This window comes from Carya illinoinensis, chromosome 16 (assembly GCF_018687715.1).
Source record: "Carya illinoinensis cultivar Pawnee chromosome 16, C.illinoinensisPawnee_v1, whole genome shotgun sequence".
Lineage (NCBI taxonomy): Eukaryota > Viridiplantae > Streptophyta > Magnoliopsida > Fagales > Juglandaceae > Carya > Carya illinoinensis.
The window spans coordinates 22129501-22145280 of NC_056767.1; the positions used below are offsets into that span (position 1 = coordinate 22129501).

Here is a 15780-nt window from a genome sequence, read left to right on the forward strand (position 1 = left end):
CACACGCATTTTGGACATGGCATACTTTATGTATTGAGACATTTTGATTAGTCTCATGCCCGGGTTATGCGCACTTTGGACAAGGTGATTGTTTATGTAATGAGACATTATCTTTTAGTTCATGCCTGAGTGACGTGCATTTTGGATAAGACGTACTTTATGTATTGAGACATATTGATTAGTCTCGTGCCTAAGTCACGTGCATTATGGACAAGGCATATTACCTACAAGAGACAATTTGTTTTAGTCTATGCCTAAATCAGGTGGTTGTGAATATAAGTTTGGTCATATATCCTGTTGGTATAGTCACTAGACTAGGTACTGCAATTGCATTTTGGACAAAGCCTATTGCTTTAAAGACATTCATATTTGCCTCTAGGGCTTCTTATGGAAACGAGTGATTGTCTCCCTTTTAATTATTTACATATTGCACTTGCATCTCATTGGCATGAGTTACGTGATTGTAATTATTGGTCATGTATCGTATGCCCTGTCGGTGTATTATTTACTAGCTTGTACGTGAAGGCACATTTTGAACAAGGCTTTTGGTTTTGGAATGTTTATTTGTGTTTATGTTGTAATTAAATGTAATACTGTCCAAGTGCAAGATTGTGTATTTATTTATAAATAGTGAACTAGCATTGATATTTATTCATTGGGCCTATAATGGGATGGACCATTTTAATAGACACATATGGAGGTCCCTACTCTCACCACACTTAAAATAGAACTAACCCATTGAGTTCTATTGTCTACTTGCTCTTTCTCTCATCTCTCTTAGAGCAAGAACAAAAATCAAAGAAAAGGGGTAGAAAGTAGTTCTCTCTATAGTTGAAAATTTTTTCTCTCTTTTGCAGGAATCTTAAAACTCCATGAAAAATCCATCATAAGCTATTGCAGATATGAACTCTCAATTTTATTAAACACATGCTTTGATTATGGGAAGAGATCGTCACATTTTAACATTCTAAACAAATAATTGTAAAAACAAACGAGACTGGTCGAGTATCTACATTATCCATATTAACAGATATGTTCTAGCTAAATACCTATATTCATATTGTCTATAATTAATTTATGTGTTAGGCTTATGTTTATGGACCTTTTATATTTTCTAATAGTTTATAGGTGTTTTTTTTATATCTATTCTTTGGCCCATTTAAATGTTATAGAATTATTCTATCCAAAAAAAAAAAAAAAACGTTATAGAGTTAAAAAAAATAATTATGTAAAATTACCATTTGTCTAAAAAATTTAAACTGATAAGAAGATATAGATTACTTAATAAACTAAATTAATTATAAAAACACATAAAACTAAAAAATTAAACATAAAAATGATAAAAAAAATTCATAAAATCAATTTTAAGAAAATAATTGATTAAATTTATAAATTATAAATAGAAAAAAAAATTAAAAAAATAATAATAAAATTTGAAAATAAAAGCCCATCTATGAGGGTTAGTGCTCATGGATGGCCACCATGGCCCTTGACGGCCACCACTTTAGGCAGCCTAAAAGGGTCCTGAAGGTGGCTACCCATTTGGGTGGTCCATATAAGGTGGTCAGCCATAGGATGGCCACTGTTGGCTGCCTAGAGGTTTGCACCTCCTGACCCAATGGGTGGCCATGGTAGTTGGCTTCCTTTCTTATTTATTCTATTTTTGTTCTTATTTTCAAACTTTATTATGTATTTTATTATTCTATTTCTCTTTTTATAATAATCAAAAAATGGTAAGGGGCTATTTTTGATAGTGAAATAAGATTTTAAAACTAAGTTAAATAAGATTTGATAGTTTTAAAGGAAAGTTGAAAGTTTAATAAAATATTATTATAATATTATTTTTTAATATTTTTATTATTTCAAAATTTAAAAAAATTAAATTATTTATTATATTTTATACAAAAATTTTAAAAAATTATAATAATAAAATAAAATAATTTTCCCACCTAAACTGTCTAAGTGACAGTGGGGCCACCGTGAGAGTAGGGGCAGATGGTGCGAGACTGAAGGTAGTGTGGTCAAGCTATTAACAAAAGTCAATTCTTTGTTCAACTGTACAAGAATGGAATATTCTTATACTCAAATGGTAGTTAGTTAGGGTTGAGTTGTTACGCCAATGCACAAATGGTCTAAAAAATCTGAAAAAATTATTCTTTTCATAATATATCTTACTATTTAAAAAAAAATACATGAGACTTATATATTCTTAAACTTATATATAAGATTACTTATAATATTATGTTGGAGCGATTCAACCGATGTGAATAATCTTTTTATTTTTTTATATGGATATAAGATTTATTCATTTCTTTAAAGAAAGTGAACGAGATCTGCATATCTTATGACGACAAATATCATTTCTTTAATATTAATTTTTGAAGGGAAACAAATTCTTTCTACTATATTTTAGTTTTCCCTAATCGATAATCTTTACGAAAGGAGTATGGATCTCTTCAAGAAATATCTCAAGACAACAAACTGCAGTGCACGTTCAGAATCCACCATGTCTAGCGATGGAAAAAACCATCATTTAAGACAACACCCTCTTGGTAAGGTATCAGTGGGGATTAAGATTTTGATTCTAAAATCCAAATTTTCTTTTCACTTTTGTTATGTAATAGGATGTTTGTTCGGAAACCCTACCATCTCTTCGTGTATCTCATTTTTTATATCTTAATGATATAAATGCTTCCTTGCTTAGGGAAAAAAAAAAAAAAATTCTTTCCATCCCTAATATTGGAAAAATATCACATCAAGTTCTTCCCCCATTTTAAGGGACTTAAGCCAAAGAGAGATACATTAGACGAATTTTACATCATCTATTGCTCATTTAATACTGTCTGAAATATTTATACAAGCATTAGTAAATATTATACGATCCAATTCATATATCATTGTCGATCCATTTTATATATCACTCTCTTTCACAATTCAACCTCTTGGGATCTTGATCAAAAAATGTTTGTCTTGATCAAACATTGCATAGAACATACAATGTTGTAATGATTAAATTAAGTTAAGTCTTGTTTAAATAATGAGATGAGATGAGATGATATATAAATAGTAGTAAAATAGTTTGAGTGAAGATGTTTATGGAGTTTTGGAAAAGGAGAGAAAACAAATTGAGTAAAAAAATTATAAAAGTTAAAATATTATTAGAATCTAATTTTTAATATTATTTTTGTTTCGATATTTAAAAAAATTAAATTATTTTTTTTTGAAAATTTAAAAAATTCGTAATGAATAGATAATGACTAGATGAAAAAGTTAAAAATTGAAAATTGAAAATTGTTTGTGTTTGTAGTATTTGGATATTTGAATGAAATGAGATGAAATGCGATAGAATGAGATAGGAGTATCTTGCCATCCAACCTAAGAGTATCTACATTGGTCTATGTATATGCATATGTAAAGTCATATTTGCATAATATAAGCCTAAATCCATCTACATTGGATTATGCATCTTCAAATATTTGCATAGCTATAAACAGTATATTTACATGTTTGAAGATCTATTATTCACTCTCCAAAATATATTTTACTCATTCTTTCTCTCTCCTCCCATTCTCTTTCTACATATTTTACCTTCTACATATTTTACTACATATTTTACTCATTTACTCTCAAAAAATATTTTATTCAAATATGTTACATATTTGAATATCAAAACCATGCACCTCTCTTTCACAGGTTTTGAGTACATGTATTGGGTGCTAATGAAATTTCTTTAGGTGATAATTACATGTATTAACCCAATACATGGAAATTGCAAACTCTTAAAAAAAAGCAAAAAAAAATAATAAAATGATAATATTTTATTATTATTTTGTCTCAAATTTGCATAAGCCAATGTGAGAATTTTGCTTGTATGGCAAATTGGATCTCTAAAAGATGTGATTTTGTATATGCATATGCATAAACCAATGTAGATGCTCTAAATGTCTAAAAATCACTTTTAGGCATGGATTTTTTTGATCTCACATGCACCAACTTATTGCAGTGATAACGAGAGAGAGTAGTAAAGAAAGACCAAAACCGGGAGGATATTTGCAAGAAAAGAAAAGTGGGTAAGTGGAGAAGATACCTATCTTTATGTGGTTAACATCTTAAAAAGTATACATTATTAAGCAAACAGTATAAAAGCACATGCAAATGTATCAATACAACTCAGAAAAACCACACCAAATCCAGGATACATTAGGGGTATAAATATTCCCCACAACCCAAAAAAGTTAGAAAAATAAAGTACAACTCAATAAAACAAAGCAAGATAGAAGGAAAGGTGGTCCTACTTTCCCTCTACCATTATCCCACACAGGCTGTTAAAGGAAACCCAAATAATGCAAAGTCTTGTTGATCACATGCAATAAAAAAAGCAAACTGACACCAACACATGCCATTGCCTTCCAACTGCTGCCAATCTCCTTGGCCCCTTGATCCCACCTTTGCACCACACCCATATCCCTATCCCTTCTACTCCCTAACAATCAATCTCTTCTAAATTATCTATTTCAAATACACACACTGTCATAAAAAAAAATTCACAGCGTCTCACAAGTAAATCCAATTCTATCTTTTCAGTATTGTACACAACCATTAACCCCAAAATATAGTTAGCAAACTATGCAATCTGCAGACTTAATGTTTTGAGCACTTCTAGATTATCTTCTCTCCTTATTCTTTGATGTCATTTGAGTCTATAGAGCTGGTTCTGTGGTGGTGCGGCGGGTGGCTGCCATCAAGGAACACTGGAGGTGCCTGTGGCAAGTGATCAGGTGGTTGTTGGTGAGGCCGGCGGCTTGCATAAACGAATGAACCACGGTCGGACCGACGAACCTGAAGTTCCTCCTGACCATGTCTTTGCTAATGCTCTCTGATTTTGATGTCTTCACAGGGATTTTGTGGCCTGCTTTGTATTGAGTGGAGATTGGCTTGTGATTGACAAACCCCCAAATATATTTGTCAAATGACCCAAACTCTTTCTTAATCTGAGAAAGCAAAATTGGAATGACATTAAACGTTTAGAAAACTAGTGGAAATCCTTTTTTTGCAATATAATATGACAAAAATTTCTTCGCATTTTGCATAGAGCTTAACTGGCCATGTGGGGCCTGCTTGTTAAAGTCAGGGCAGTTTGGAACTTGCTTGAGAAAAAGGAAAAGACTAAAAAGCTGTTGACAATCGATGCACATACTGTAGCAATGCGCATTTGGATTTGTCCTTTCCTACTTGAAAGTCCATTTAAACCAGGAAAAATTGCATTTTAAGTGTGATCTTAAGGTCTTGAAAAGAAGGAACTGAAGACAGATAAAAGAGCCAACAGTTTGTGTGGTTTGATGCTTTTCCTATTTTCTGTTCTTTTTATCCTTTTCTGGTAGAATGAAAAATGATGCCTTAATAGTTTAATTACCTCAAGAATTCGGTTAGAGTTGTCGACGACGCCCCTAAGTCGGCTTATGTCAATGCCATATTCTGAACAAATTGACATCATTTGTTTATCACCGAACTTGGCAATAATTTCTGCATCAAATCCTGAAAATGCATTCCTGAATCAAGAAAAAAGTCTTTATATCGGTTAATCTCACGAGAAAATATGACACAAAAACTAATTCCATTGTGTGTGTTAGTCGAAAGAAAGAACCCAACCTGAAATCTTGGCGTTTTTTCAAGATTGAGCTCCAATCTGAACCAACCTGAGCACCACTTAAGACCAACAATTCAAGCAACATCCTGCTTGACAGATAAGAGATGGGAAATCAGTCATATTATGGGCGTGTGTGAGTGTGAGAGAGAGGAAAGAGGGACAGAGAGGCTTACTTGTCATCATGGACAGGAACTCCCCATTCTTCATCATGGTAAGCGACATAGATGGGATCTGTGAATGAAAAAAGAAGATATTGATCAGCACAGCTCATAGCATTTTCAAAGTAAAATAATAAGAGTCATTGTACAAATATTTACATACCTGAATTGGGTGTGATAAAACTGCATCTCTTCTCTTCTTCAGTCCTTTTTGATGTGATATCACTCGAATAATCAGAGGGAACCACTTTCTCAAACTTTTCAGACTTCGATCTTCCATAATGGGCAATTCTCATCTTTCTCTGTGCCTGAAGCAGAGCCATCTGTTCCCTTCTCCCCGCAGCAATGCTTCCTGGAGACTCAGTGATCAAAGACGAAGAGTAACTCAAGGATGCCTCCACAAGAGGAGAAACCCCAACACAACTCACAGCAGCTCCATCACCATAAATAATACCCTTGAAACTTTTCGACTTCTTCCTCTCTAAAGTAGGAGTTTTGGTGGAAACTTTTGGGATGACAATCTTCTCTGCACTCAAACTCAATCCATTGGGGTCATTCCCTCGCTTTACTGCAGGTGGTCTCGGGGATTTCAACTTTGGAGAGATTGGAGGTGTCAGCAAAGCCTTGGTTCTAGGACTAGTAGCAGAAGTTGGCAGAGGTGGTGGTGGTTGTGGTGCCAGAGGGGAAGGTGCTGGGGTCACTTTCTTCAATGAATTACGCCTTTCCAATCTAGGAACAAGATTGCAGGTGGGTTGAAGGACCGGCCTGCCATTGATTCTAGCAACAGTGGGGGTTGGAATGGCATCAATGCCAACAGTCACTTTGGCCTTGGAGCTGCACATGGTGCAGAAGAAATGGCAGGAAAATTGAAGGCAGGGAAGGAAGGAAGGAAGGAAGGAAGGAGTGTAATTTTGAGGGTGGAGGTGTGGCAGAGGATGAAGGGGAGGCAGGTGGGGGTTTTATAAAGGGGAAAAGTGGGGACAGATAAAAGGAGGGAACTTGTAACATGGGGGGGAGGTTGAGGTCTGCCATGTGCATGATGCTCTTTCTTCCTTCCATTTTCATAACTCTGGAAAAAGAACTAGTTTTAAATTGACATGTCAGAACAGACCTCCTTCCTCCATTATAGAAATCCTTTCAACTTCAAGAACATGTCATTCTTAAATCTAGTTTAATGATCCAAAAGGCACCGTTTTAGACTAAGTTCGTCCTCTTTACTTTCTGCTATTAATGCCAAACTTTTTTTAACAAATGCTCATTCAGCCATTTAGGAAAAAGAAAATGACATTATATATATATATATATAATTCATTCCATTGAGTTACATATCCCCATATTATGTAGCTTGAGTAAATTTAGATACAATTTTAAAGTAGTTACACATTTTCTTTTTGAAAAAAAAAAAAGATATACTATTAAAAAAATAATTTTTTTCATTTTTCATTTTAAATTTACCTATTTTTTTTCAAAGCAAGTGTGTTTGGTATGTGCACTCCCTAGCACTGCACATATTATTTCTCATTTTATTTTTTCTGCCTACACTTACTGATAGGACATATTTTAAGTAATTATATATATATATATATATATCAAGCCCTTATATGCTAATTATTTATATATGTTATAGAAAACATGTGATTGAGGATAATAAAAAGAATTAATAAGACAATTTTCATAAATTAATAAGAATAATACTTTAAATACAATGAAATTATATTAAAATAAATCTACAAACTGACGTGGCTTAATGTGGTACGTTAGATTATAAAATTACTTTTATTATAAATTAGATCTAACCGATCCTATAAAACTATATCAATTTATAAATTTATTTTTATATAATCTTTTTATATACATATAAGTTATTTACTAATAATACAGTTGAGCCGTTGGTTTAGTAGCGCAGACAACTAAAATCCCCAACTTTGAAATCCAAAAATAAAAAATCAAAATGTTTAACTATTACGTACACCAAACATTAAAATGTTCAAAACTTGTTACACCGAAGGATCGCATTTTTCTGATGACTTTGATCTTACTACAAATGATGTGTTGACCATCTTAACTATATAATTTAGGACTAGGTATTACGCAATTTTGGAGTATGGATAACTGGTAAGCTAATTTTATCACGGAATTATGTCCAATTATTAATTTAATATTTATATAAATAATTTTAATTATATCATAATATTTTATGAAAATATTATCTTATTTATGCTTACGAACTAAATACTACTTTTGGGGGTTGCCTTTTGCGAAAGAATATAATAATTAGATCTATTTCTTGCCATTACCTAATTTTGAATTTTGACTTTACATTCTATTTCATTTAATTAAATATTTTATATATTGTACTCACGCATTGAAAGACAGTTTGGTCCACATATGAGAATGAATGTTAAGAATATAATACAAATGACTAAAGTCTCATTTGAAGAATTAGCTGAGATGAGAAATTTGTAAATGTAGTTAAATAATTGAAGTTAAGATATTTTATTAAGTTTTAAAAAATTGGAAACAAAAATTTGAATAAATATATTATAAAGTTAAAATATCGTTAGAATATAATTTTTAAATTTGATTTTTGTTTAAAATTTTGAAAATTTTGAATTGTTTTTTGTATTTTATTTAGATGTTTGGAAAATTTATAAATAATTAGTTAATAATTAGATGAAAAAGTTAAAATTTTAAAAATTTGAAATTAAAAAGTATTTGTGTTTGAATGATGTTTAGAAAGAAATTATGAAAAATTTTGAGAATAGATAGGTTTTCAAACAAATTCTAAATCTACATATTTTCATCCATTTAACTCTGTTTGGATAAAATAAATATTTTATCTCATCTTATTATTATAATTTTTTTAAATTATTATACAAAATATGATAAATAATCTAATTTTTTTAAAATTATAAAATAATAATAATATTAACTTCCTTATTAATTTATCTTATTTGAGTTAACTGTCCAACCAAAATTTTAAACTTCCAATGGATGATTTCAAAGCTATAACTTTGAGAGTAGATAATAGATGATGGCCTGACATTATTATATCCTTTGAATTTTTGGGATGTGGCCCCTTTACTGATCAGCTACGTGGCAAGAATATTAGAGAGTGGGGGGGCCTCATTTCTCAGTCAGAGAATTCGAAACCTTGCTTGAAAGTGAGACTAGCCAGTCTAACGCTCCCCCCATTATATTTTACTGTCTACTTTTCTTTTTAGGAGGAGGCCGGCGGATTAATGCATGCACATGTACTGTTAGCATCGGATAATGGAGTGAATTAAGATAAAAGTTTAAAATATAATTTTTTTATATTATTATTATTATTTTAAAATTTTAAAAAATTTAATTAAAGTTTAAAAAAATTAAATTATTTATTATATTTTATATTAAAAATAAAAAAATTATAATAATTAAATAAAATAAATTGATTTGAATTAGATTAAACTTGATAATCAAAGGCTGCCTTAGAGTCGACCGAGAAAGAGTTGGTGCTGCAATGTAAATTCAGATCACAGAGCTGTGGTGGTTGTCATAAGAATAGAAACAAACAGTAACGTTGACTGATAGTTGGATGCTGAATGAATATGAAGATTAAGGTTATATATAGAGTTGATTTAAGTTAAAATAAAAATTGACAGTTAAATAAAATATTATTAAAATATTATTATTATTTTAAAAATTAAAAAAATTAAATTATTTATTATATTTTATATTAAAATTTAAAAAATTTGTAATGATGAGTTAAGATATTTTATAAGCATTTGAAACTTTTAAAGAAAATAATACACATATAACTATTTTTACAGTCATTTACATAAATAGGAACATTTTTGTAAATAATTTATAAAAATAATATTGTTTTATAAAAATACTTTCAATTTAAATAAGGGTTGTGTACTTAACTTTTAAGAGCGTTTTAGATAGTGAGATGAGATGAGATAGTTTTAGATGAAAGTTAAAAGTTATTAGAATATTATTTTTTTAATATTACTATTATTTTGAAATTTAAAAAAATTAAATTTTGTGTGAGAATTTAAGAAAGTTGTAATGATGAGATGAAATGAGATGAAACACTTTCACTATCCAAACAGGCCTTAAAACTACAATAAAAAATCCTCTTTATTAAAATTTTATTATTTAAAATAAATACTTTTTTGATTTAATTTTAAATGTTGCATATCATCTTCTATTTTATCTACATTTGTAAAGATATTATGTTTGTATCCATCTTTTCAAAGCTAAAATCATAAAGGATGTATTAAAAAATGGGGTTAATTGTAAAACTATAGTACTTGAGTTTTCACGTTTTTACAGGTCTAGACTTAGGCTTTCAATTTTCTCAAAATTGATGCTTTAATCTCAAAAAACTCGCAATTAGGTCAATCTCCCACTAGAAAACATTGCAACTTGACATGATAAGTGTGAGATTGACAAATTACGAGTATTTTAAAATTTAAATATCAATTTTATAAAAGTTAAAAGAGATAGATCTCAATTTGTAAAATCATGAAAATCAAATACTAGTTTTACAATTAACTGTAAAAAAATAATAATAATAATAAATTCGGATTACCATAAAACAAAGTCTTAACAAGTAATGAATGCATCATGTACTATTTTTTCCAATATTGATACTATTATTCAGGCCCATGTGGCATCATTACTAGGTTTTACCAACCGATTGATACTATATCTAGGTGCATTCACAAGGAACCCAAAGAGACAAAATGTCAGGTCATCTCTAATTACCTCAAAAAGAATAAGGTGTGAAATGGATGATCAATCATGAAGTAGATACTGTTTTCTATTATTATCTTATCAATTGATCTAGACCCCTTCGATACTATAGCTAGGTTTTTCTTTACTACCATCATTCATCCTAAATTCTTGATGGGATATTTTTTAATTCTTTATTTAGTGAATAAGTTTTTTATTGATATTGTGAAATTTTTTTTAAAAAATCTTTAAGAATATTTTAAAAATGCATAAAAAATAATAAATTTATACTTGTTGGGATCTAGATTTAGATTTCGAGTCGTGGCTATAAAGCCACTCTTCATGCATGTATAATTTGGATCCTGAGTCGGTAGTTGTAGAGCTATTCTTCTTGCATGTATAGTTTACTGTCCATTCATTAGGGGCCGAAAAGAACAATTAATTATTACAAGAATAAGTTAAAAAAGAAGGAGAGAAGATTATAACAGGGGTCGGCTTAGGTCTCATGCATGAATGGGTAAAAGCTAAGGACTTAAATTTTGATGGAAGTAATATTTTATATAAAGAGATGAGACATACATATGCATGCGAGCCAATTTTTTTGTTTTTTTATACGTAGAGGAAAAAACTAATCAACTGATTATGTGCAAACAAATTATAGTTAGAGTAATGTTATATATAATTGTGGAGTACGCAAGTGTCACGTAATCTTTTTAAAAAAGAGTGGATCGGAGTCTGTTATTTAAAAATTAATTTTTTATTATTTAGGTCCCTTATTTACTTTTTTTTTTTAAATTATGCGACACTTACGTATTCTACAACTACAAATATAATTTCTCATAGATATATAAAGTTGATCATGCTGTATTTATTGTTATAATTTGTATAAATATTACAAATGCTATAAATTTATTGACGTATGTGATCTCTCAATACAAGAAAAATAAATATTTGTGATAAGAGTGATTGTTGCAGCAAGAATATTGGATTGATCATTTTAATAGGAGATGATCATTTTTGTAGTATATAATTGATCATAAATAAACATTTTTCGTGTAGTGCGATTTCTTCAACTTAAAACCCCAAATTTAGAAGATAAGACTTGAAAGATCAGAACTTGATCTTTCAATTCTCCCAATCCATAGGTTACCTTTGTTGCGGGTGATTTGATGTATACCATTCATGATGATCACTGGCCAGCACATGAGCTGCTGCATTCTAATAATTGGTTTGAAGTTTCGTTTCTAGGGTTAGCGTTTGGAATAATATAAATATATATATATATATATATATATATAGACCCACACACATCAAGCTAAGAGTGATACAGCAAGCTAGGTAGCTACCACGTATCAGCCTTTGGCATTATAAACTGATGTGCACGAAAGGGACATCCCATGTGATTATGTAAGCTTGCATTATTCTAACAAACAAACATACATCGATCATGCTTGCTTCTGAAATGTCAATCTGCCATGCATGCCTAATATTCTATCCCTTTCATGCATGTGTTCGATCTTCTTCTTTTATTTATTTCTATATAACTTATATTCAAGGACCCCACAGAACTACAAGCTTATATATAGCCAGCTTCTTCTTTGTTTCCAAGAGGCTTCGATCGGTCATTAATCTGAATTAATATTCAGATTTGATTATATTATCTGTTCATGATCTCTCTACATATGTACGTGCAGTGTTAATATATAAATGGTAATTGGGTGTGATAATTTATTAATGAGATATGCTTTAGTCATATATATATATATATATATAAGTAAATTATAAATAAGGCACCATTTTGATTGAGAAATGATCTCAATTCATCTCATCTCATTACTATAATTTTTTTAAAATTTTCATACAAAATATGATATATTAATTTAATTTTTTTAAATTTTAAAATAATAATAATATTAAAAATAAGATTTTATACAACTTTTAACTTTTATCTCAATTCATCTCTTCTTAACTCACTATCTAAATAGCACCTAAATTTGTTTGCAAACATAGTTCTTAACATAACAAGTATACTATATATGAAGTGGGTCCTACAATAATAAAATATTTTGGTATTTTAACTTTATTATAATTATAATTGAGAGGATTTTCCTATTTCATTTCCCTCCCCCATCTCATTCTTTAAATATTTATTTTCATGAGAAATAATAAAAAAAATTAAATTAAAAAACCCAAAAATGAAAAGAAAAAAAAAAAGAAAAAGACTCCATGCTTCTATTTTTTGGGAGCTACCTTCACGCTCCACTAATTATTATGCAATAATATTGCGGGGGAGGAGATATATCCTCAACCACCTCCTCAAATTAATATAGATAGTTTCAATGCAGACCCTAGCTAGCTAGCTAATGTTGATGAATTATCCTTTAGTCGACACTTCACCTTTATGATGGGGGCCTAATTTTCTCGATCACAATTTGGGAAATTATATAATCAAAACCATTATAATTCATTTCTTGATTTGTTTTTATTTTCCACATTCTAATGATTATTCTGTTATATTAGTAAGGATTCCCATCCAGGATACCATTATCTTTTTAGTTTCATTAAAACTCTTTTTCCCACAAAATAAAATACATAATATTTATATTATATTCTTAACACTCCTCTTGATGTGTATGTCAAACTCCCATTTAATGAGTACGTGTGTCTAGCTAACACGTGTGTGAAATATTTAATTAAGAGTTTAGTTACATATAATTACTTTTGCATATTATTTATACATTTTACTGATATAATTGATCAAAATAGTTATTTAATATTAAAAAAATAACGCAGAGAATCACATTAATAGAATATGTAAAAAATATATAAAAGTAATCATAAATAGAATTTTTATTTTTTATTAAATGAGGTAGACTCAGGTAGAGTGCATGTATACTAATAAGAGCCTAAACTCATAACCTTTATCTGATTTAATATCATGTGAAGCCACCATTTATCCAAAATATTTAAGTACTTACAAAAGGAGCATCTTGGGATGGGGAAAAAAAATCTCAACATTGTCATTATAATTATGCGATTTATGATGAAATGGGGACCAACTTTCCCTATATCCAACAAAATGAAGGTAGATGCAGTTCCCATGAGTAATTCTTTATGGTCCCAAGATACAAATTTATAAGATGATGATAGTGACAATAGTCAAGTTTTTTGGGCGCAGAAAATGATGCACAAGCTAGCACTGAACTGAGAGCCTTAAGAAATTGAGTGCAGAATGGATGCACATGCACTTAGCTGTCCCTACATAAACTTAATAAGTTAAAAACAGCCTCATCCTCGGTAAGGTCGTTATCATTAATTGAGGAGGTTCAAACACATAGGCAGCCATGGGAGATATTGGAATATGATCTTCATTGCAGATTTTTTAGAACCCAGAAAAAGGCCAAATTGGTGGCCGCCACGGATCATCGATCATTGCATTATTGTGCCTGCAGCCTAGTACTACTCATCAATATTGGAGGGAAATGCTTGCTTTTTAGTTGTCTTGCATTTAACACAAGGGATACAACTCATCTTTTTCTTTCCTAGTTACATATATATAAATATAATGTTGATTGAGGATCCGAGGAAAAAAAGGGTACAATTCCCTTTATTGTGTACCTATTATTGTACGTACAAGTATATATATATATATAGTTATCTATCTGTTCAACTAAAAGCTCATGATCTTTATTGTTCTTTTGTTCTTTTCCCATCTTCTTTTTCGGCTAGAATGATAACATGTATTTGTTGGAGTTGTCCCATATTAATTAACCAATGCAGGAGTTGGTGGTCAGTTTATAAGTGAGAAAAAATCTAATTTATAAATATGACAGAAAATCTTATCTCTTAAACTAGCTTTCGAGATTGAGAGAGGTCCAAGACCACTCAATACTGATATCAGAGTCCAAGTTTACTAATAGTCAAACTCAATAGTTAGCGGTAGAAACGGGTTATCATTACTCTAACTCAGGGCCCAATGTGTGAGGGACAGATTGTCTAGATTGTTCCAGACCACCCAACAATATTTAATGTTATTGTTTTAAGTTTATAATACTATATATAAGAAAATGATCGCTATTTTCTATCAAAATGAGTCTATTGATTTCATAGTAAATAGTTATTTTCGTCATAAATAATAAAATTTTCTTGTAGAATCAAAATTTATGGATTAATTTTCAAAATTTTATAGGTTAATTAGAGTATTTTCAAAACTTATGTCTATTAATTAGAGTATTAATTTTTTGATTTTTTAAAGTAATTTCAATTTTCTGGTGTAAGATTTCCAAACGAGTTTTTTTTTTGCCAAATTTTTTGCTCAGCTTGTTGATTCAAGTAGTCCATCTTATTAAGGGTTTTTCCTTATCATGCTTTCCGTTGCCCGTCAATTTGTAATAGAATATTCCAATGATTTTTTGTTATAGCGCAAAGCAAAGATGAAGATAATTACCTCCCGATATTTGACGGTCATGATGAAATCGCGTAGCTACTCAAGGACGTGCCAATTCAACCCAACAATGAAAAGATCACCTATGGCATTTAAAGTATGCTCGAGCAGCTTTTCAGTTAATTTGGTCTATTTTAATTAGTACCATAAATTGTATTTATGACCTAACAAAAAGTTGATTGGTTATGGGTGGTTGAACTTATAATTAATAGGCATTTTGATCGATTGTAATTTTCTAGAAATTCTCGATTTAAATATCTTCTAAAATTTGAATGAGGATAGAAACATTTGTGCATGGATCTGTTTTTTCAGATGAAATAAAATGAGATGAGTTGAGAATAAAGTTAAAAATTGAATAAAATATTATTAAAATATATTTTTTAATATTATTTTTATTTTGGTATTTGAAAAAGTTAAATTATTTATGTTATTTTGTATAAAAATTTGAAAAAATTGTAATAATTAAATGAGATGAAATGAATTGAAAAGTGATGTAAAAACAAATGAAATGTTGTCCATAGAAAATGGATATTAATACAAAGGGCGCCCTATCGCCCTATATATTGTGCTTATATTCTTCGGAATTGTTAAAGATATTTGGATTGAAGATTTGTATACAGTTTGATCCTGCTAAGGAAGCCCATATTAGACAAGCTCTTGCATATCTATGTTGACTTTCAGTATCATAATTGTTTAGCTTTTATCTGAGTTCATTAGATGGAAAGAAATGATCGAAAAATCTTAGGCTTGGTTTGGATAGTCAGATAAGAGGAGATGAGAGGAGAAATCTGTAAATTATAGTAAGATAT

The 15780-nt window shown here is 29.9% G+C and overlaps 1 protein-coding gene across 1 annotated transcript; it reads right to left on the reverse strand.

Moving 5' to 3' along the window:
* Positions 1-4140: 4140 nt before the first annotated feature.
* On the reverse strand, positions 4141-6760 carry LOC122299816. Its single transcript, XM_043110275.1, has 5 exons — positions 5969-6760; positions 5821-5878; positions 5650-5733; positions 5414-5549; positions 4141-4991 (listed from the first exon to the last, which is right to left on the reverse strand). The coding sequence occupies exons 1-5, from the start codon at positions 6645-6647 to the stop codon at positions 4701-4703; spliced, it is 1248 nt and encodes a 415-aa protein (XP_042966209.1). The 5' UTR covers positions 6648-6760; the 3' UTR covers positions 4141-4700.
* Between the last annotated feature and the right edge of the window lie 9020 nt (positions 6761-15780).

What these genes read in the sequence shown, in the direction of transcription:
- LOC122299816 (XM_043110275.1), bottom strand. Translation starts at nt 6,647, where the DNA reads ATGTGCAGCTCCAAGGCCAAAGTGACTGTTGGCATTGATGCCATTCCA. An exon ending in AAAAAACGCCAAGATTTCAG is followed by an intron (nt 5,550 to 5,649) that starts GTTGGGTTCTTT and finishes TTCTTGATTCAG; the next exon opens with GAATGCATTTTCAGGATTTG. An exon ending in ACTCTAACCGAATTCTTGAG is followed by an intron (nt 4,992 to 5,413) that starts GTAATTAAACTA and finishes TTGCTTTCTCAG; the next exon opens with ATTAAGAAAGAGTTTGGGTC.